The sequence below is a fragment of the Equus przewalskii genome, chromosome 1 (assembly GCF_037783145.1).
Source record: "Equus przewalskii isolate Varuska chromosome 1, EquPr2, whole genome shotgun sequence".
NCBI classification, from domain to species: Eukaryota; Metazoa; Chordata; class Mammalia; order Perissodactyla; family Equidae; genus Equus; species Equus przewalskii.
This window is the reverse complement of record NC_091831.1, coordinates 105,513,640-105,536,743: the sequence shown is the minus strand read 5'-3', so window position 1 is coordinate 105,536,743 and position 23,104 is coordinate 105,513,640. Positions and strand designations below refer to the sequence as shown.

Sequence of the window (23,104 nt, the reverse complement as noted above, 5' to 3'; positions counted from 1 at the left end):
ATATGCATTAAGAAATGCTGAAAAGGCTGGTCACCAAAATATTAGTTAAGGGTTATTTACTTAGTGCCATGTGGTATGGGTTGATTTTGTTTTTCCCCCTTTTGTAGTTTGAATTATTGTGTACTATTTTTATAGTAAAAAAGCCATTTTTACTGTGAGAAAATGAGGAACTAAACCCCTTAAAATAGATATTTCCATAATCCCTATGTAGTTGGGGCCCAGAAATCTCTCATTTTTTAAGCTCCCCTGCTGGTTCTGATGATCACATTTGGGAACCACAGGCCTCACATTCAGAATCTAATTTGGGATCATCATCTAAATTGCTGAGGCAAATGCCTATTACCCTTGTCTAAAACCCAAATGAAAATCAAAACAAAATGATTACCAGCCTGCATTTCAGAGTCTCACCATAACATTGGCCCATTTATTGACACAATTGCCCAGTTAACCAGGCATCAGCCACTCGCTGACCTCCTCCCTGGCAGCCTCAGTCGTGTCCTCCCCAAATCTTCACTAACCACCTGCTGTTCTGGGCCCGGGCGGGGTCAGGGCATGGCCAGAGGAAGGCCCTGGTCTCTGAGGGCCTCCCACTATACTTAGAAAAGGAAGTGGAAAAAAGTCTGCGCTGTGATAGCTGCTGAAATGCCCAAAGGACAGTGGACGCAGGAAACAGTGGGCAGTGTGTTAAGGCAGTGGCTTTGTCATAGGGCAGGTCGCTTAGCTTCTGCCGTCATCCATGGATTCAGGGAAAGTATAAAGTCCAGCAAAGAGCAAAGGAACCTCCAATAAATGAAGTGGGTGGGGCACTCCACACCCATCCTCCAGGGAGGTACTGTTCACACAGAATTCCAGGCTGTCTCAGTCAGCTACGGCTGCTATAACCCAGTACCACACACGGGGTGGCATAAACAACAGACATTTATTGTCTCCCAGTTCTGGAGGCTGGACGTCTGAGATCAAATTGTCTACAGGGTTGGTTCCTTCTGAGAGCCATGAGGGAGAATTTGTTCCAGGCCTCTCTCCTAGCTTCTGGTGGTTGGCTGGCAATCCTTGGCATTCCTTGGCTTGTAAATGCATCATCTTGATCTCTGCTTCATGTTTACATGAAATTTTCCCTGTGTGCATGTCTGTGTCCAAATTTTCCCTTTTTATAAGAACACCAATCATATTGGATTAGGGGCCCACCCTGCTCCAGTGTGACCTCATCTTAGCTAATTACATCTGCAATGGCCCAATTTCCAAATAAGGGCACATTCTGAGGCACTAGGGGGTTTGGTTGCCAGGAGAGATGACACAATTCAACTTTTAACACATGCAAATGGCGCTCTCTGGGAGCCAGGAGATTCTGGCCATGAAAGAACACTCACTCCTTGTTAATTGACTATTTTGATTTCTCAGAGCTGTACCAGCCCACAGTGTCTGACATTACCATGGGGGGTATGGTAAGGTCGACTTTGGTAGGGGATGCTGCGTGGGACCCTGATCAGGGGTGGCAGTGTGATTCACCTCTATATTATTTGTTACCACAGGTTATATTGAAGCCGCCATCATTCCAGCTGGAGCTCGGAGGATTCGCGTGGTGGAAGATAAACCTGCCCACAGTTTTCTGGGTAAAACAAAAAGGATTTGATTCACAATTTATGTTCTGAGAATTGATTTCGACAATCAGGCTGGTCATTCAGTTCAGCATCATTCTCCCAGGCCATTGGTTTTATACTCGTATTTTAGGTGTAATGATATAAGTAATCAGAGTGGACCAAACAGTGCTGTCATATTTGGCTAAAGTGCAGCCACCTCCAAGGTGGAGGGTGGCAGGTGATCAGTAGGAACCACCAGCTTTGGACAGACAGGAAGGTGACAGAAGAGTGAAGGAATACGTGAGGAACTGGGGTAGCGTAAGTCCCCCAAGATAACACCAGGAGAGCTCAGAGCAGTCTTAGTCTGGGCAGTTGCCTAACTTGCAGAAACCCCCGGCAGGCTGTCAGTGGCTCTGGGGATGATTCTTTTGCTGGAAAAAGAGTAATAGCCCTAAATCTCATGGAAACCCAAAAGAACGCTGATTTTCACTAAGTACTGTGTGCTCCAAATTCCTGGTGGCCAATTCCATGGACTTCAGGCACAGACGCCTGTGTCTTTCTGTGGAAGGATTGGGTTCCATTCCAGACTGGTTTTCCTTACCTTCTACAGAACCATGCTTAGAGCCTAAGAATAATTGTTCAGTTGAACCCCTTCTTAGCCATAGAAAACCCTCTGAGTGTATCCTAAGCTTAACTCCCAGCTTCCCCGTCAGCCCCTGCAAAGGTCAACCTGGCACTGGAGCCACAGGGTAGAGTGCTGAGTTGACATGCCTAAGTGTTCTTTATGTTGCCATGGCAGCAGCCAGCAGGGTGCCCAGGAGCTGCCTCTGCTCTGAGTTCACTGGGATGGGACTTGCTGCGACCACGTCCTCCCGCCAGCCCTACTCCCATGTTCTTGTCTCGGGTTGGATTTCACGCTGGAGGTGGCTGCTCACCTACCCAGGTCCCCCCTCTCCTGGGCTTCCTCATAATCTCTCAGTCTTTGTTGCAAGGTGCTGTTTGAGATTTAAAAAAAACATGTGAGACATGATCTCTCTCTGGCTCCAAACTTAAGAATTAAGTTGTTTTGGCTAAAAAGAAGTTACTCATGAAACGCTTTTATTTCAACTTTTATCAGTCATAAAAAAAAATTACATCTTTATCCATGTTGCTGACTTTGTAGATAAAAACGTATCTAAGTCTGTCTTTGAAATGCTCTCTATTTTAGAATTCAAAGTCTAATGAGACAGACGGAAAACAAACCTCTAATAGGCAAGCTTAGAATGAAGAGCACCATCCTATTATTTAAGAGTTAGGAACCACTTACAGACACTAGGATGATCCCCCCACACCTACCTTGGGGAACGACAGGACTGCGGACAGGAGTTCTTGTTTCTAAGTGCCCACACCGGGGCTCACCAATAAGCAGCCCTCTGGGGCTCCGTACTGTGTGCGGCAGCCCTGTCACCTCCTCCGCAGCTTTCTCATCTGCCCTCCGCCCTGCCTCCTTGAGACCGTAACAGCCACTGCTGCTCCTGCTGCCAAGGTAGGACTTTGCTGTCCCTCAGGTTGATATCCATGTTGGTCTTCATCAGTGCTGTGGTTTTTCCCACCTCTACAGTGTGGACATTGTCCCAGTCTAGCCTGGCACTCTTCTCCGCACTGTGCCAGCTGTGACTCTACAAATAGAACAGTGCTTATAAATGCTTTCTAAAACAGAGCCTTGTGCTGCTTTTGGCAGCTTCTTCAGAGTGACAGCCTTTTTACTAAATTCTCAAAGAACCCGCCCCACCCCCCCACCACCGTCTTTCTGTTCACTTACGGAAATTGGGTCAACTTCACCACTGTTTGCTTCAGAAGGCCCATCACCTAGTATCACCCCCAAAAGTTACCCTTTCCAACTGGTACATTGGCCCTCCCCTACCTGGAAAGGACATTTTTGCTCCACAGGGGCACCAGGCCTATTTGGGAGGCTAACATCACCTTTGACCCTTCTCTTATCCAAAAATCATAATCCCAGTGTTCCAGGAGCTGGTGCAATTCCAAGGTTAACTTATTGGTTCTTCCATAGAGCACCAGCAGGTGCCCTTGTGAGTAAGTCCCTTGGCTTCCAGTCCTGGCTTCTGAGACTTCCCAGCATCATTCATCCACCTGACCCCAGCCCCAGGTATCTGGCAAAAATAAAAGCATTATCTCTACTTTTCTGTGGCAATATAAGAATGACAGAAGGATGTCAGAATCCTTTAGATCACTCAACTTCTAATTCCTATAGTAAAAATGAACTTTTCACTGGAACCCATTTTAGGGCCAACAAGTAACAACTAATGGATGCTGCCCAGGGGAGCTAGCTCTCATGGTGGTCCCTCTTAGCTCCTGAAGCCTGAGGGCCACACATGCAAATAATAACACTAACATCAACATTATTGGCTCCCAGTCATTGAGCCCTGCTCTGCTTTGCAGACCTGACCGCTAATGCCCCAAAGGTACTGCAAAGCATCGCCATGCCTGTTTCACCGAAGAGGAAACTGAGGCTCCAGGGGTTCAGTAGCTTGTCCAAGCTCATCACTTCATCTGGGCCTTCTGCAGTTCTTGGAGCCTCCCAGAATTGCTCTGAGGTTTACAGTCGTGGCCAGAGATCAACAGATGGGGACAATTTTTCACTGGAGAACACATGTTAAAGCTGCCCATTGCTACTGCCTCATTGTGTGGACTTCAGAGAAGCAAACGTCCATCTCGAGGAGATTGGCTCAATGTCTCAGGGCAGCTTATCAGCTCACTGGAACTCCATGGGAGGTTAGAGGCAGCCTTTGTCCCCTTATCTTATCCACAGTTCATAATCCCAACATTCCAGGGCCTGGTGTGTGCACAAGGGCAAATCTGAAGGTGGTCCCTGCTCATTATGTTTCTAAAGTTAGTTCAAACAAGCCTTGTTTCCACTCGGGGCTGGGTGCTTTGGAAGTCAACCCAGTGTAACTTTGAATTACTCTCACATTTGCTGGGAGCAGTTCCTGAAGAATTTCACCCCACCTACCATTCAGCCCACGCTGCCTGGCTTTCTGCTCAAAACCACCTGGAACAGGAAATGCCTCTGCAGTTTGCATCCATAGCTAAGAACAGAGCTGGCAGAACTCCTAGTGGAAATAAAAGGAGCTGACTCAATGCCAGGATTAGAAGTAGGTTGACTGTGGGTCAAGTCTTCCAGTGGAATCCAAGAGGGAGAGACAAAAAGAAGCCCAGCTTCTCACTGCGCCATGCAAGAGGAGGGCACGTGAACAGGGGCAGACTTGTTACACCTGCCTCCAGCCAGCTCTAAAGAGGAGTTGTGCCCTCGCATCAGGAATGCCCCCTCCCTGCTCCCTGGAATGACTCATGATCTTCTCCCACAATGCCGGGAAGTCCAGGGACGATGTATAAATGTCCACAGGGAGAATGAAGGCCCCAGGATGAAAATGGACATTCAGCACGTGACCTCACCTCCTAGGCCCTTGAGGAGGTTTTGTTCTGCTATCTGGCAAGGGAGGAGCATGTACCCATCCTTGTCCCTGCGAAAGTCTCTCTAGCTGTTGAGAGGCTTCTAAGCAAAACACTGAAAAGTGAGCACTGTTGTATTTTGGACAGTGGTTTAAAACATCCAAGCTCTGACCCAGGCAGAACCGGCACGTGAAAATGTCCTCCCCAGCAAATCAGAACTTAAGACATCACAGATGGAATCAAATCACTCAGAATTCCATTTGTTCTTAATTCTATTATTTGCCTATCAAATCAAAGCATTTGTAATCATCTTAACAGCCCCTGTTGAGTTTCTAGGTGTGAAAAGTCCCCATTTCAAATACAAATTAATCTCAAAATACTTACAGGCAAAGGGGGCCTGCGTAAACCATTGATGCCCAAGGATTGAAAGAGACAGGAACTTGTGGGGCCCAAAACTTATTTAATTTGGGGGCCTTCTTTAAGAAAAAGAATACAACCTTTTGTACGGGGCCTTGGAAAGGACTTGTGCTTGTGAGGGCCCTGCAGCTGCGGCCTCACAGGCTCTCACAAACCTGCTCTGTGAAGCTGCTCGGGGTGGAGGCTGCTGCAGGTGGGCCAGGGGGCGATCAGCATTCTGGCTCTCTGGAGCTGACGTGACCCCACCAAGTGGCTTTCTCATTGGACTCCACACTGAACCTATTTATTCACTGCTAATAACGATCTTGATATTCCATCAGAATCTCTGAGGCTGTTGTCTCACCCTTTTGAAGGAATGTCAGGTCCTAAATTCCGATTTTAGCAGGAAGTTCCCACGTCTCAGCATGGATCACAGCAACCTGCAAATTTTGATTCTTGCTGACTAAATTATACCAACATCAGTGGGTTCAAAGTGATCCCTGTGCTTTTTGGAACTGCTGACCTACTTTTAACTGTGCCTGTCTTCCTCCCACTGCAAGATGCGTGAAGGATCGTGGTCATGATCAAACTGTCCCAAGGAAGGGGTGCTGCTTTCAGCTGGGAAGCCAAGGAGCAGTTGGAAAGCTGTGTGCAGGGCCTGGAAGCATGCACTTGCTGTGCAGCTGGCCACAGGCAGAGCTCGGGCATGCAAAGCTTATTCTTTCTGAGGCCGTGAGAGCACCCCCCCCCCCAACACCTCAAAGGTGTGATAGTGTGAGATTTCACCAACTCAGCAGCTGCAGACCAGACCCTCCAAGGCAAAGATAGGTGCCTTTGGAACCCTTGGGGGTGCCCCAGCAGCTGTGCGTGGCTTGGGAGAGCTGGTAGTTTGGAGCTCTTCTTGGCTCTGCATTCGCTGAGGTCACGTGGATGACTTGTATCTGCCACCCTCGTGGCATTTACACCTTGGGTAGCAACAAGCACTGTAAATCTAGGCTTCCTTCCCCAGAGGGCTTGTCACCAGCGCTGCACTATCTGCCTTGTTCCTCCCCATCCAGCTGCTGGCCTTGTTCTAGAATAGGTGGTTAGCCACAGCCTGCCTCTCTCATTTCCCTTCCTCTTCTTCCTTGACCATATCTGCGGCCTCCCCTGACCCACACTGCAGACCACCTCCTGAAATGTCTCCTCCACCCACCTCTCCCAGCACACCCCCTACTGAAGCAAGACCCTGCTCTGGGGATCAGAGGCTGGCATGCCCCAAGCCCCCACTGGCTCTACATCCCTCCTCTCTATCATACCCACAGCAGGTGCCTCTGCCGACAGAATAGGGGCTCCCAGGCCGACCCCCACTCTTCTGTGGTGTTTCTGTGGAGAGTTTTATAATCATCCCCAGATGTGCCCTCCTGCACTCTTCCAGTCCTGCCCACTCTTGACCTCCCAGATGTTTGACTTTTGGCACAAAGGTGGAGTAGTTTTCAGTTTATAATTAAATAAATCACTTTAAAGCACCTTAGAAAGAGGGCCCGAGAAGTGCACGAGCAAGGCCAGGTGAGAAAGAGCCACCCCTCCTGAACGTTAGTGCTGGACAGGAGCAGAGGCCTGGAGACAGCAAGGCCTGGACAGAGTATGCTGGGCCCTCCAGGCTCAGGGGACGCTAAGCTCACGTAAGTCAGGATCCTGGGGTGACTTCTAGGAATCCATACTAGTAATTTTCTTTCCTGCCCTGCCCTGCCTCTATCATGGTTAATATTTTTAAAAAACCAGCCTTCAAAAGGCACATAGGAAAGCCAAACCCAGTTCTCAGTTGCTGAGCATTGGCTTCAGGCACTGCTGGATCCAGAGGCTTAAAATGATGTCATGGGAAACATCTGTCTCCATCTTGGCACTGCTGTCTTCTCTCCATGGACTTGAATCTGGGGGCATCTTCCCATGTACTGGCAGATCCAGACTTTCATCGAGTCTCTGGGCAACCCCCTGGAAAGAAAGCTGCTTCTTCCCAAGGTGAAAGTCTTGGAATTGACTCTTACTGTCCAGGGTTGGGTGATGGGCCCATGGGCTGGGGTGGAGTTTGGGGTCAGCCTCACAAGACTGGAGGAAGAACATATCCCCAGAGGAAACTCTGAGTGTTGTTACTTGAAGGAGAAATAGATGCAAGGCAGCCACACGCTGGATGTTCACAGCAGCCATAAAACAGGAGCAAGGTCAGGGCCCCGACTTCTAAACCAAGGCCCTGGCCCAGGGCGCTGAATGTGGGAGTCAGCTCATGCACATGGATAGGCCGAGACAAGGGGGAGAGCAGCTGCCCCAGCGTGCCTCTGGTCTTTGTGTGGGAAATGGGTTCTGTGGGGTCGGCGCAAGCATGATGGTGGGCAGCATACAGCTTTAAAGAAACTCTCTGCTCAACTCTCTGACTCCAAGTTATGAGGGGTCTCAACATGCTCCAGTATCCCCTGTCCCAGCAACAGTAACAGCCATCTCTGTCCTCCTCCCTTCGTAGTCACTCTCCGTCTCTCACCTCCTTTTCCCAGTCAAACTCCTGAAAAGAGTATTCCTTCGCCTCCCACTTGTTTCTCCACACAGGGCAGAGTGCCTCCCCTACCCTCACCACCCCCACCCCCGGAAACTCACCTTGGCAAGAGCAGTCATGGCCTCTGAGGGTCAGGAGCAACAGTCCAAGCCTGCCCACGTGCTCCCGCCCATTTCCTCTCCCTACTTTTCTTGCAGTCTCGGCTCAGAGGGGCCTCTTTCAGAAGGCCTTCCCGATCTGCCCCAGGCCCTGTCCACACAGACGCGGGGCCTAGACTCGCCTCTGTCGCAGAGCTGATGAAATTGTGTTGTGTCCATCTGTTTCCTCACCTGTCTCCCACACGCTGGGCTCCTGAGGCAGGAGCTGTGTCTTCAGCACCCGGCTAGAAGGCCCTCAGGAAAAGGTGAGGGACTGGGCAGGGGCGGTGGCGCTCCCTGCGCCTCCCTGGCTTGTTCTTCCTGACGCGTGTCTTAGAGGACTGTGGCCCCTCATTTTGTCTCTCTGCTACTTCCTACCAGCCTGCACGGATTCCTGAAATCAAATTTACATATGCATGTGCAAGAGACAATCTTCCAAACCTACTGAGAAGTTGAAAGGACAGTGAATATCCGTATAGCCTTCACCCAGATTCCCCAGTAATTAACATACAACTGTGTTTTAGGTTATAGGTTCGCTGGAAGCTTTGGAAATCTGTAAGGTTAGTTATTTTTTTAAGGGTATAGAAAACATGAGCCCCTGCAGCCATATGAGCCTAGAATTTGTTCTCTGAAAACAAGTATGACATTTGCACATTTCAAAAGTGTTTGTCATAAAACTCTAAAGTGATACTCTAACCTAAAGAATGTGGTTAAAATTGCCAGAATAAGAGTGCTGAGCTTGGTATGCTTCGATTCAGGTCTCCACTCTACAACTTAATAGCTGTGTAACTTTAGGCAGGTTCCCTAACCTCCCTGTGCCCCCATTTCCTCATCTGTGAAAAGAGGAAAATAAGCCTTTTCCTTAGAGAGTTGTTGGGAAGATTAAATGGGTAAAACCAGAAAATGTGCCCCTTAAATGGTGGCTTACAGGTGGTGGCTTAGGAAGAGAAAAAGGAGCAGAAATTGTGAGTATCCCAACCGTCTCACTCCCTTTTAGTAGCCAGGAAATTTCAATAGCGGGTAGCGTTTCTTGAAGGAGAACATTTGGTTCCAAGCGGCAGAGCTTTCTCTCTCTCGGCCTTCCCCGGAGTCCTGTAATCCTCAGCCGCTCACTGTGCACAGCCACCCTGGATGTGAAGCCCACCTGGAAGCCGCTCTGCTGGAACACGGCCCGTCCCACTTCTCTCTCGGTTTCTCTTGGCAGTTCCTATTAGCAAGGAGTCCTGAGCACGCGTCTGTCTGCGTGTGCCAGACAAGCCTGGCTGGGGAGGAGCGAGCACTGGGACCCTCAGGTCCTAGAGACGAGGGGGTGGAGGCCCAGTGAACTGCAGCTGCTTGTGGCCTGGCCAGGACTGGCCCTACCAAGTCCTAACCCAGCCTGGGGCTCATGAATTTAGGGCTGACCAAAGCCCCTTTTTCATTTCAACTCTCATTATCCAAAATAGATGTTAAATGAGGGCGTTTTGTTTCTGGCCTCAGTAAGCAGAGAGTAGGGAACGGGGCAGAACCTGATTTCGGTGATGGTGGACTGAGCAGGGTCCCAAAGTGACAGAGCATTTGGGGCGTCAGGGACTCCAGCGGCACTTGCAGAGAGCATGGCATGGGCTCAGGGCGTGCTGGGAGTTTCACTTTGTGAGTGACACAAAGACTTCTCACCTATTGTTGTTTGCCACCTTCTCTTAAATGCCAGAGAAGGTTCTAGTTAGTTTTTTTCTTTCCTAGATAGCAAAACAAAAAAAAAACAGAATTTCTCTGCAGCGTGCTCTCCTCGTGAGAACAACATGACTCCAAACCTAAGTGAAGAGACAAAGTCACTGGTGAGCACACAGATAATAAATACATAGCCTGCATGGAAAACCAAACTTTTGCTATGGCCAGTCAGCAAACCGTTGATTCCTTTTCTCTTCCAACACATTTTGTACCGAGTGGAGGTGTGAGCAAACAAAGCATGAACCTAAAGTGCACAGACCGGTGTGGGAGGGCCCCCACCACATCTGTGGGCAGCTCAGGCTTACAGACTCTAATATTCAATAGAAAAATGATCATTTCATGAAGAAGCATCGACTTTACTCACTCGGCGCTGTCAAATCTTTAAGAGATGTGAGGATTAGGCTGCCCTCTCTAAAAAGCCCTGGGTAAGTAGCAGTAAAATGCATCGAGGAGTGTTCCTAAAGCAGCAAAACCCATTTTGTAGCTGCGGACATATTAAAATAGTGTTCATTCATGGCAGAAAACCCTCTCCTCTGTCAGTTTAGGGAGATGTGATTGGCTGTGGCTGTCCCCGTCCTCCCTGCACCCTCACTCGTGGCTGTGGATTCTGAGATAGGCAGCCCAGGCTGGAGGGTGCCTGTCAGGGCAGCTCTTGCGGAGGGTCCTGTGGCTCCTGAGCTCTTGACTCCCTGTGAGCCAGGCTGCTGTTCTCAGGACACAGGAAGCCTGCCTTCTCTCCCTTCAGGCCTCCCTCCTTTCCTGGTGGAGGTGGAAGCTGAGACCTCTGACCCACCCCTCAGGACACTCAGATTCCCTTTAAAGATAGAGTGACTCCCCCTTATTTCATGGTGTTCCATTCTCTTTCCAGCCCTCAAAGACTCCAATAAGAGATCCATCAACAGTGACTGGAAGATAGAACTCCCCGGAGAGTTCCAGATCGCAGGCACGACCGTCCGCTACGTTAGAAGGGGCCTGTGGGAGAAAATTTCTGCCAAGGGACCCACCAAAACACCCCTGTACCTGATGGTAACTTGCTGTGCTTTTGCATTTGCCTTGAGACTGAGGCTCAAAGGGGTTTTCGGGTTTACTTCTTCCCCAGGACCTTGTGGGGAAGAGATGCACCTGGTTCCTGGTGGTTTACCTGGCCACCTGCTGCTCAAGCCTGTCTCTCGGTCTTTTCTTGTCTAATCCCTTTCACCACATGCTTCAGAATCCTCCCCTCTCCGAAGTTCACCGTGGCCCCGCCCTGGCACAGCGCCCATCTTTTTAACAGGGACCGCCTCCAGGAGGAAGTGCTTAGCCACATGGCAGCCGGTGAGACTTGGCCTCGTTAAGCGGGCAGCGCCGCTCGGCGTCTGTGCTTTTATATCAGATGGCATAGATCCGCCCCGCAGTTTGTATATCCACATTGGAAACTACCTTTTGGAAGTGAACTGTTGACTCTATTTCCAAGCCAACTTCACTCAGATTTTCCAGTCTCGGCTTGCAACAAACGTTCAGGAATCAGAAGGGAGAACCAGGTTCTACAGGAATATTTACTCCCCAGGGGGAATCAAGAACCCTCTGCAGTCAGGCCAGATCAGGCACCCTTATCTTACCTGTTGTTTCAGGGAAGACCCCATGCAAACCACTTAAACAGCCAGCTTTGCATCCTTTTAAGAATATTAAAGATCTCCGGAGAAAGGAGTGCCGCTGTTTCCTTCTCAGGGTCCAGGAGTTTGCATGGCTAACTTCTGATAGCTCGTGATTATTGATTCCATGTCTCCTTCCAAAGAATGGGATCTGGGGCAGCGTGTGCGTCCGTAATCAAAGCACGTTTTGTCTTCAGTGCTTGCCAAAGTCTCTGCTAGAGGAAGTTCTTTCTCCCCGTGAATTTGTGGTCTCTAGCAACCTGCAGCTCTTTAAGGTTAGGTGACACCCTAAAGATTCCCTGGCCACCCCCTGAGGAATCTCCTGAGGAGACCAGCTCTGCCTGTGAGCATGGCACCAGTACGGGTATCGCCCGTGGTGGCCCAACCCCGTTACGGTTTCTGACGAGAGCAAAGTGAACTGGTTTCCATGCATGACTTAAACTGTCCAGACATACATCAATGGAACACTCAGCCCACTAGGTCCACTGCCAATATATTGGTCCCAGTTGGTTTCTGGGACCCAAGAACCTGTACCTAAGCCATTTCTTTGTGATTAGATTGTTTCCTATCTAAGTCATTAGATTGTTTCCTAGTCCAAGTCCAGTCCTGATTTAAAAGCAGTTACTCAGAGGGGCTGAAAGAGAGAGGAAAGACAAGCTAAAACTCGTAAAGCAACATCACCTGTTAGCATGTGAAGTTGCTTTCTCTAGCAAACACCAAGGTGGGAACATTCCCTTTCTTTCCTGAAAGTTTTCATAAACTGGATGAATGGTCAGCCCATTAAAGCAGATGCACAGCCTGGATTCATTCAGACCACAATAAATAAACCCAGCAAAACTGCCACAGCTGAAGTTCCAGCTCTTTTTAATATTAATCGCTTTTCTCTCTTAAAATACGATTGTTACTTCAAGTTTTTAAACCTAGAAATGAAAGTTGCCCTTCTGCCTCTAAATATAAGTCCATTGTCCCCAGACCGGGGTGGGCACATTGCTTGCAGGGTCAGGAGCACCCATAGAGCCACAGGGACCTGCATTTGAAACCAATTATGCACACGCACACAAATTATATGTGGCTGCAAAATTGCATGAAATTGGTTTCATATGGATTCTCGATTCACCGGTCTTATTCCCATACTGAGATAATAAAGATCTTTTAAAGGGTTTTTTGGTTTTTTTTTAACTGGAGGCATTTTTCCAAACGCATTACTGCAAGTCTGTTTCTTGGAGAGGTGGATGTTTATGCAGTTCGAACTGCTCTTAGCACCCCACCCCCACCCTCACCCTATAACTCAAGCCCTTGGAGGGCTGGGAGAGGCTTGGGAGGGAAGATCCTTCCCGTCATCTGACCTGCTTTCCACCTGGCCTTCCCTAAGTTAAGTCAGGTGGGTCCTGCACATTCCACCATTAGCTCCCGCTGGCCCACTCTTGAAGACCCCCCAGCCTGGAAGTGAAGGTGCTAGCTGCCTAGACCCAGCGTGCCCACTGGTTGGAAGCCTGGCCTGAGGACACATCACCCACAGTCAGGCCACATTAAGCTCCGACAAGAGGGTTTGTTTTACAGCTTATGTGTAGAGAAATGAAGCTGGTAGAGCACCGTCCTTACAGGGCTTGTCACATGCCTTACCAAAGAGCAGACCCATCCATCTGCTCACTCACCAAGATTGCAGACACAAGGGTCCCCAAGCTGCAGGATGGCTGCCCACCCCTCACTCCCAGCTTTAAGGCCTGAGCCAGGCCTCTGCCACCCCATGGGCATCATCATCATCCTAGCTCCCATGGCAGCGAGAAGGCTCATGCATCCTTGGACTCCCAAACAGGCATTCCCAAGGCTCCGCTTGTGTGGGCTGGGTTTGCCCTTGAGCCTGCCTTACACATAGCAATGATTAGTGCTAGGGGAGTGGAAAGTGAAGTTCATTTTCAAAGTAGGGTAACTCTACTTGTTCAGAGTAAAAGGTAGTATGTAGTATATTTTTAGGTATAAGCAGTATGTTTGTGTCTTTCTTGCCTGCAAGGGCAGCTTCATGGGTGAGTATGCGGACACAAGTACTTTTCTCTGCATAGAGCAGCTCTCCAAGTAGGTGCAATGAGAGCCCACGGAAGTGCTTATCCCAGAATTCCTCATCTAAACCAGTCCTCTCTCCAGTGGGAGAGAGCAGAGCTCCCTCTGATGGTTCATGTAGCTTCTGCCCCCAAGTTGAATATCTGAGGCACCCAAGACTGAAATAAAGGAGCTCCCCTAGGTAGAACCTATTTTGAAGCTCAGAAAAAAACTGGTTACCTCTGGTAAGGGCGACAGCCACAGTGTGGCTTGGCTTGCAAATTCAGCGACCTTGTGGGCTTTCCCTCCATTTCAAAGTGGCCTTTTATTTTGCTGCTGATCCAGGTGTTGTTATTTCATGATCAAAATTATGGAATTCATTACGAATACACTGTTCCTGTAAACTACACTGCTGAAAATCAAAGTGAACCAGAAAAACCCCAGGACTCTCTGTTCATCTGGACCCACAGCGGCTGGGAAGGGTGCAGCGTGCAGTGTGGAGGAGGTGAGGAGCTGGGATCGCGGACTCGTTGGGTGTGGGTTTTGTTGAAGGAAGGAGTGAATTCAGGGCACTTTGCGGCCAGTGCGCAGGACATGGAAGGGCTGGCTACGTAACCTGTATTGCCACGGGGACTTAACCACGTCCCGCTGCAAATCTCTCTGCAGAGCACTTGGGCAGTGTTCCAAACTCCTGCACATTGGAGCTGTGCCCACACAGCTGCTCTGCCTGTGGCCTGGGGCCCCGACTCTGACCTGTGAGTGGAGGCCTGGCCTACGCACAGCTACGTCACAGGCGTGACTGGTGACCCTGGGAATGAACAGAATAGACCTCCATCTGTTGCTGCTTGGTGGAGGGGCAGGAAAAGATGCCTCTGGCTCCCAAATACCCTTTTCTCTTTGCCGCAGTAACCCCACTAGAGGATACAATGGAAAGAAAAAATCCTGCAGGTCCGGTGAAACATTCAGAGCATGATTCCTGGCTTGGCAATTCGCTTTCGTATTTTAGCAAATGACTTACCCTCTATATACCTGAATTTCCTCACCTCTAAAATAGGGTGAGCAGCCCTCATCCCCACAGCAGGGAGGAGCCTGTCATACTGCAAAAATCAAGTGAACAAAAGGCATCATATTTATTACTGTGCTGTTTGGGAGAAACAATAGGAAGCCATTCTGACCTCTTAGCCAGAAGCCCCTAGTTCAGCGGAATTTGTCACCCTAACAGGGTGCACAGCAGGGACATGGGAGGTGGGGCACAGGATGGGTAGATTTTGATGGGCAGAGTTAGGAGAGAAGATTGACCTGGCCGTTGGAATGCCAACCCAGAGGGTGGGATCGCAGGGTGGAACCTGGGCATGGCCCCACCCATAGCCAGTCCTGACCGCTAAGCTGACATTGTCAGATATCCAATATGCAGGGAGTTGTTTGCTGTTTAAGGGACCTGTCTCGTTTCCAGTGAATAGGAATTAAAGCCATAGCATGATTGAGTCCATCAGACACTGCCAGGGTCAACTGTGCATTCCTTCCCTCTCCTGCACATCTTGGCTAACCGCCCTCACTTTTTGTTCTCAGCCTCTTCCTGAGGCAGCCCTGTGGCAGTTGGCGTATCCTCAGGATTCCACCGTCTGCCCTGTCGTCCTCCTGCTCTGCGCCTATCCCTGCGAGTCCCCTTCTCCCGCAGCTGTCCCTCCGTGCTGATGGCCCTCCAGCCTCCAGATCCAGCCCACGCCCATATCCCTGATTGCACCAGACTTATCCTCTTGGGCAACTTGCTGCAAACTAAGCATGGCCCAAATGGCACAGTTAGCAGGCTCCCCTCCTGGGGGTGGGGGCTGTTCTGCTGCTGTCATGCTAGCATCTTTTATGACACCAGTGACTCCCAGCTCCCTTTGTCAGACTTGCAGCCAAAACTGAAATCTGGCCTGAGGCGGCTCCATGCTTTCTGTAGTCACACAAGGCTGTAGTTACGGGCAGTAGGAGCTGACAGTATAGTTCAAGATTCCATAATTTTTTGTTAGCTCAGGGCTAATCTTCCTCAACAAAAATGAAAATTGGCAACAGATGTTAGCTCAGGGTGAATCTTCCTCAAGGAATCAGAAAAAAGATTCCATAATTTGGAGTCATCCCTACATGACAAATTCCCCAAGAGACAGACCCATCAAGGAGTCTGGGATCCAAACAGTTGTGCTTGACATCCTATTAATCTTTTTTTGCCGGACTTCCCAAATAATAATAACAACAGGAATATAGCTAGCTCTAAGTGTTAACCCCTGCCAGGCTCTGTTCTGAGCACTTCATTTGTATCAATTTCTTTTAACCATCCCCAAAGCACCCTAAGGAACAGGGAGGTTAAGTGAACCAGCCCGCTTGATGAAACTGAGGCTCAGAAGCATGGTGGCTTACTATCGATCAACCTTATGATCACTGTGATAGTGGTTGCCAAGCGAAGTTTGAACCCAGACAGCCTGGATCCAGAGGCTGCCCTCCTAGATCCCAGTTATTCGCCACTCTGACAAAGTCATGGCCAAGTAGTGTAGGGTGCTTTGGGAACACAAGAGAATGGCTGCATCCAGTTGGAGTAACCGGTTACTGAAGATTCCCAAGAGCAGGTGATGCTTGGGCATAAGTAGCAATTGGCTGGATAGACAAGTTCTCAGATTGGCTCTAGAATGCCTCCCTGGAGGATGCGGGTCTGTGTGTCCTTCAGACTGGCCTCCCTGTTCCTTGCTTCTCCCTAGCAAGTAGGAATTCTGTAATAAGAAGCCATGATCTCTGGTGAAAGCTGAGGTACAGATATTTAATCGAGACCAGATCTCCATAGACGTAAACATCAAATAAACAGATAAAGAGATTGGCAATGGCACCTAGACTTCAGTGGTGAACATGACACAGTCTACACAAGTTGAAATATGATGTACACCTGAAATTTATATAATTTTATAAACCAATGTGACCTCAATAAAAAATAAAGAGAGAAATTGGCAATCTTTTGTGGAAATTAAAGACCTGAATCACAACTTTGGCCTGGATGAATCTCAATCTGTCCAAGGACACAGCTGATCTGAGGTGTTGCTTCTTTCTGATCCTATTCTGGAATTTTTCTCCTGCCCTACACTGCCCTGACCATGTCTTACACACTCTCATCACTAAGATTACAGTTCTCCCTTCCTGACAACCAAAAAGGCATTACAACAGTCACTTTAAGTGACAAACTGATCAAAAGATGTACCTGAATGCGCCTCCATAAGTGTAAACAAATGCTCTTTCCAGGTGTGTGCAGCCACAGCCTCTCAGTGCCCTGTGGTTTGGTTTCCAGGGGAACGCAGAACCATCGTGTCCTGCACGCAGATTGTTAACAAGACCACGACTCTGGTGAATGACAGTGATTGCCCTCAAGCAAGCCGTCCAGAGCCCCAAGTCCGAAGGTGCAATTCACACCCATGTCAGTCACGGTAAGGAGCTGGTTTCTTAAGCTTGGACCTGCCAGAGTAGGGGCAGAAGGCCTTTGAACGGGGGAAGTGAGCGGGACACACAGTTAATACCACAGTACTGCTCTGTGCCACGTTCTGTTGTTATTGCTGAGTGATTTCTGATTACTTGAAATACCGAATTTCTGGCTACTAAGCTAGAAGTCTGATGGAAATGTACAATCTTAGCTGGAAGGTGTCTCATAGATCATTAAGAACGTCTCATGGACTAAAAAATGGCTGTTGTCACACACTTTCAACTGGTACGTGTCAACTCCCCCAAGTTACTTTGTCTTGGAGGAAAAGAAAATCACTATCAGAGTGTGGATGCCCGTGAGTAAGTGCACGGAGGTTAGTGTTTGGGGCTGGCCTGTTTCTGTGGCTGAAATTAACGCCAGTGAGTACAGGTCTTGGTGTTTATTGTTTGGAATCCATCAGAGCTTCTGTTCCCAACCCCAACTTTCACGGTCATGTTACTCACGCGCTCTGAAGTGAATTCTCTTGGCCGTCAGCCTAGATGAAGTGTGTGAAACGTGTTCATCAGCTAAGCATTCTTATTTCCAGTCATTTTAATAGGAGTTTGCATGGTACTAGGACTCTGTTACATTATGTGATATCACCCCTGGTCTCCCAATCTACTCTGGCTTGAGGTGCCTGGTTTTTGTTTTGTGGGTCTGTGCATCAGGTTAAGGTGTGTTTAACTTTTTTAACTAGACTGGACTTTTGACATGGCAGTTTTTGGGGTTCCTTAAGCTCAACTTATGCCACGTGCCTGGTGCAAAAGTTTCACAAAGCATTTGGGTTTTGAACCCAACCCCCTTTGCTTTGTTGAACTGGTAAATGTGTGTGAGTTAGAAAAGACAGGAGGGGAAGCAAGATGCTGAGCCTTGTTTCATTGATTGTATGTGGTCCTTGGCAAATTAAGAATGAAATTTACCCCAGCGTTGAAGGCCATGAGGAAGAGCTCACTTCGGGAATTCTTCTTGAGCATCTTGGGTATGAGCAGCCATCCCACAATCCCATCAACTGATCAATCAATCAATCAGTTACATACACATGGGACCAAAGAAGGAAGGACTTGCCACTGTGGAGACTCAAATACTGTACAGGCCACAATCTCTTCTCCTTAAAGCGGAGACAGCCTGGCTCTTGTAACGTGATTAGAAGGTAGGGTAAGTGTATCGAGAGGAGGAGAGGTCGGCTGGGCTCAAGGGCATGATTGAGCAAGAAATATCTTAAGGGGATCTATTCAAGAATCATATTATGAAACCATTATGTTTTCAAACTGTTTTAGTATCAAAATATGTTTTAAATTATGTGCAGAAACAAAATATATGAAACATGAAATCAGAGCTGCTCTGATTGAATTGAGACACATATACGACAGCGAAGAGTAGCCCAATGCACTCTGCCTCCCCTCATCTCATAGTAGGCCCACGACATCCCTGCAGAATTCCAAGGAATAAAGTATAAAGACCATCAGTCAGTGATTCTGCTTCCTGTAATGATGGAGTGGCTTGTTTTGGACCAACCCTCAATATTCTTCCAGAATCATACTCTAGAGCTGTACTGATCAATATGGTAACCACTAGCTAGTCCAAACTGAGATGTACTGTAAAACACATACCAGATTGCAAAGATTTAGTATGGAAAGAGATTATAAAATATCTTAATAAATTTTGTTATTGATTATACATTGAAATACTTATATTTTGGATACATTGGGTCAAAGAAAATATATTATTACAGTTAAATTCACCTGTTTCTTTTTACTTTAATGTGGATACCAGAAAATTAAAATTACTTAGGTGGCTCACATTTTGTTTCTATCGAATAGCACTGCTATAGATTAAGACAATGTTCACAATGTTCAGGATACAATCTAAAATTATTAGACATACAAAGAAACAGAAAAAAGTAGCCCATACTCACAAGAGAAGGCAATTAATAGAAACTGAATCCAAGATGATACATATGTTGGGATTAGCGCACAAGAATTTCAAAGCAGCTATTATAATTATGCCCAAAGACATAAGGAAAACTATGGTCATAATCAACACATAAGAAATCTCAGCAGAAAAAAAGAGACACTAAAAAAGAAACAAATTTTATGACTGAAAAATGCAATATCTTAAATTTTTAAAATTCATTCAGTGAGTCTAACAGCAGATTGGAGATGACAAAAGAAAGATCAGTGAACTTGAAGATAGAAGAATAGAAATTATCCGATCTGGAAAATGGAAAGAAAAGATTGTTGACAATGACAGAGACTCAGTGACCTGTGGAATAATATCAAGAATTCTAACATAAGTGTAATTGGAGTCACAGAAGGAGAGGAGACGGAGAATGGAGAAGAAAATAATCATTGAAGAAACAATGACTAAAAATTTCCCAGATTTAGTGAAAGATAGAGGTAATCAGGTTACATCTTGAGTATTTCAACTGAATTCCAGGTGAATTCAAAGCTCCAATGACAAAGCCCTCTGATCATTATACCAAGTGGGCCAGCGTAGCGCATTTGTGATTTTGCTACCCACAGATCTTGTAGGGGGGGATGCCAATGTGCTGCAAAACTCTCACCAGAAGATCATGTAGCAAAACACCCACAAAAAAGGTCACGTAAACAAGCATGCGGTAACAAAGATGCCAACTCTCTAAATTTGTCCTATGGAGCTGCTCTAAGCTGGGATAAAGAACATCGAGTATGTGTGTGTGGCTCCAGAATGCTCACAGAGTCATTGTGGTCTGACAGATCGCAGTCCCGCAGTCTTGCCGTGTTTGAACACAAGTTCAAGACAAACACACTTTAGACTGAAAGTAACTTCAGAAGCACATTCTTAGTATCACCTTAGAACAAGAGTCAGCAAACTTTTCTGTAAAGGGCTAGATCGTAAATATTTTTGGCTTTGCAGGCCACAGACAGTCTCTGATGTCTATTTTTCTTTTGTTTTGTATCTTTTAAAAATGTAAAGACCATTTTTAGCTCCTGTGCTATACAAAAACAATCTACAGGCCAGACTTGGCCCCTGAGCCCTGCCTTAGATTGTTACTTACCCTCGTTTTGCCCACTGAGATGTTGGGACTGCAACCTCAGCATGAGCCTGAGCTCTGAAGGTACCACCTCAGGGAATGCATTCTCATGTGATTGCAAAGGAGGGCACATTATTATACTGAGTTACTTTTTGTTGCCCTTGTTCCAGACTCTTGTTAAAAGCATCCAGCACAGCGCTGAGCATGTCGCACAGCTTCAGTAATTTCATTCATTCAACATGTATTTATTGAGCACCTACCATTCACTAGATCCTGTTCAAGGAACCAAGGTGTTTAGAGGTGAGAAAGACAGACAGGCCTTTGCTCTCATGTAACTGGATAAATACTAGGTTTCTTCCTACCACTCTCCATCTGTCCCACCCCCTTCCATTCTTACCTGACTCTGTAAAATCATGTGGATCAGACTTAAAAAATGAGTGTTATTTCCAAAAGCAGAGGGGAAAATAAAATTGATAAAAGAGAACACAGCACTTGAAATTTACCTCAGAGCCTAGAAAAGAAGTGCCTGGATGTCTGCTCTAGGCTGGTTTTATTTGTTGGTTTGTTTATTTGGACCGTGTGACTTTGTACAGTTTCTTTTTTTTTTTTTTTTAAAGATTGGCACCTGGACTAACAACTGTTGCCAATCTTTTTTTTTTTTTTCCTGCTTTATCTCCCCAAACCCTCCCATACATAGTTGTATATCTTAGTTGCAGTCCTTCTAGTTGTGGGATGTGGGACGCCACCTCAATGTGGCCTGACGAGCGGTGCCATGTCCGCGCCCAGGATCTGAACCCTGGGCCGCCACAGCAGAGCGTGTGAACTTACCACTTGGCCATGGAGCCGGCCCCTGTACTGTTTCTTAAAGTAGACACATGAAAGTGAAGTGTGACGGCTTATCACACAGTATTTATTATTTGGCTAAAGAAATGTGTGATCTGATGGTAGATTTTAAAACTCCTGCAAATCCTGGTTTTTGTGCACACACACACACACAATATACATACATACATACATATGTGTATATATATATATACATACATACATACATACACACACACATATTATGCTCAGATATTATACATATTGTTGTTAGTGCCCTGGAGTCGATTCCAATTCCTAGCAACCCCATGTACAGCAGAACAGAACCCTGCACGGTCTTATTGCACCATCCTCTCACCTTCCAGCACTACCGCAGACAATGCTCTGCTGCTATTCATAGGATTTTCATGGCCAGTTCTTTTGGAAGTTGGTGGCCAGATCCTTCTTCCTAGTCTTAGTCTGGAAGCTCCACTGAAACGTGTCCACCATAGGTGACCCTGCTGGCATTTGAAATACCGGTGGCATAGCTTTCAGCATCACAGCAACACACAGCTGCCACAGTATGACAACTGACAGATGGATGGTGTCTTTCCTGACCAGGAAGCAAACCTGGGCCGTGAGTGTAATAGCACTGAATCTTAACCACTGGACCACCAGGGCTGGCTAATCTGTATACACATGCACACTCACACGCACACATTTGGACACTAAAACTTGAATTATTGTATAGCATGATCTAGTTATCATGAGTCTTTCTTAAGAACATATAGTAATATGGACTTAGGCTAATAAGTGAAGAAAAGTGAAGATGTTGACCTTATAAAATGAGTGCTAGAGAACCAGAAAGAGATTTAGTCCATAAGTAAGAACTGAACTTGGATAAGTGAGGTATGGTTTGGAGGTATGTAAGGTCTGGAGAAAAAATGCCTGCTTCAGGTGGGGTAGGCATGATTGGAGGACAGACCTTATAACCTGGAAGAAAAGCCCAAGAACCCTATGGTGCAAACTTTCTTAAAGAAGGCAGAATGCAACCCACTGTTGAATCTGGCAAGGTGAAAGAGCCTTTCTATATTATTGTTACTCTTTGACCTTTAAAACAACAGAGACGTTTGTCTTTTTCCTTTATATTTTCTTTTATTTCCCCTGATCTCCCTTTAATTTTCTTCAACCCTCTTTTTCCATCAAGTTCCAGACAATTTCCTTTACCTTCCCAACTGCACACCATTAGCACCTCTTTATTCTAATCCTGCTCCTAGCTGTGTGGACACCTCTTCCAAATCCTGCCATAACCATATGGAATCTGGACTCTGACACACAGGGTAGATGGCCTCTCTCCAGCATCTTGCACACCAACACAAACACATCGGCAAACCTGGCCCTGACATTGGCAGGAGAGGCAGGAATCACAGATCAGCTCAGCTGTTATGACTGTGGCCAGCAGCCTTCACCTTGCTGACCACAGTCTGCAGGGAAGAGGCCCCACCATCATCTGGCTTCCAAAGAGCAACCCCCTTCAGGAGCTGCCTTAAGGAGCTGTATGCCAGCTCCTTAAGACCCAGCCCCAGATAACCCTGGAGCAAGGAGGTGGGATATGACAGGGAGATGGGCTCATTCTGGAGCACATAGCTCATGCTGCACCAGATTTAATATTTTTGCAATCTTTTAGAGATTTTGACCACTTGAAAAGGCCATTCCAAGCTATTAGACATTTCCCTGTAGTATTTATGATTTGAACTTCTTCCCAGGCAGTACATGTTGTACTGTGCATCAAATTAGGCTGATTCAGAAAAGAATATTCAACATCTTACTGGCAATTGAATTGAATACTCATCTGCAAGGAAGTGTATTTGGATTTTAAATTTATCCTCTTTACTCAATTATCTTAACCAAATTTGCCCTGTTTTGGGTAAAATTGAATGGATTCCCTCATGTTTTTATAAAAGCATGTTCCCTGTATGTTTGTGTGTATGTGTGTGATCATGACTTAAGAATGAAGCCTGGAACATGTGGATCTTTAGGGTACAGCCAAGATCTGAAGAGATACCATTGTTTAATCTATTTGTAGCTGGTCTGAAACTTAAGGACTTTCTTTCCTGCTTTCCTCTAAAATAAAATAGGTAAATCTAGTTGTGAATAGCACCATTGGTCTACTCCATGCCTTACTGATGGTATATGAACAATGAGGAGACATTTACATTAGTTGAATTCCAGAACTTTTTTCTGACACTACCCAAATTTTTTAAGTTAAATAGTAAAAGTTCTGAAGCCTTTACTTATTTATCTAAATTAGGAAACATTCCAGATGGAGAAAGAGAAAGCATTT

The 23,104-nt window shown here is 46.9% G+C and overlaps 1 protein-coding gene and 1 long non-coding RNA gene across 13 annotated transcripts in view; one reads left to right on the top strand and one right to left on the bottom strand.

Moving 5' to 3' along the window:
• The window catches only part of ADAMTS17 (ADAM metallopeptidase with thrombospondin type 1 motif 17), a 338,906-nt gene that overhangs the window by 255,161 nt on the left and 60,641 nt on the right, over positions 1 to 23,104 (top strand). For all 11 annotated transcript variants that reach the window (XM_070620387.1, XM_070620368.1, XM_070620376.1 and 8 more), the window contains 4 exons: positions 1,530 to 1,610; positions 10,666 to 10,823; positions 13,811 to 13,970; positions 16,779 to 16,914. In XM_070620387.1, coding sequence (XP_070476488.1) covers positions 1,530 to 1,610; positions 10,666 to 10,823; positions 13,811 to 13,970; positions 16,779 to 16,914 — 535 coding nt within the window. The remainder of the gene's footprint in view (positions 1 to 1,529; positions 1,611 to 10,665; positions 10,824 to 13,810; positions 13,971 to 16,778; positions 16,915 to 23,104) is intronic.
• The window catches only part of LOC139083487 (uncharacterized), a 70,853-nt gene that overhangs the window by 20,108 nt on the left and 27,641 nt on the right, over positions 1 to 23,104 (bottom strand). Inside the window, exon 1 of one of the 2 annotated variants that reach the window (XR_011540243.1) lies at positions 2,913 to 3,231. The exons of the other annotated variant lie outside the window; for it this stretch is intronic. This is a non-coding gene — a long non-coding RNA (uncharacterized lncRNA). Of the gene's footprint in view, positions 1 to 2,912; positions 3,232 to 23,104 lie in introns of those variants that run through there. 2 annotated transcript variants of the gene reach the window in all.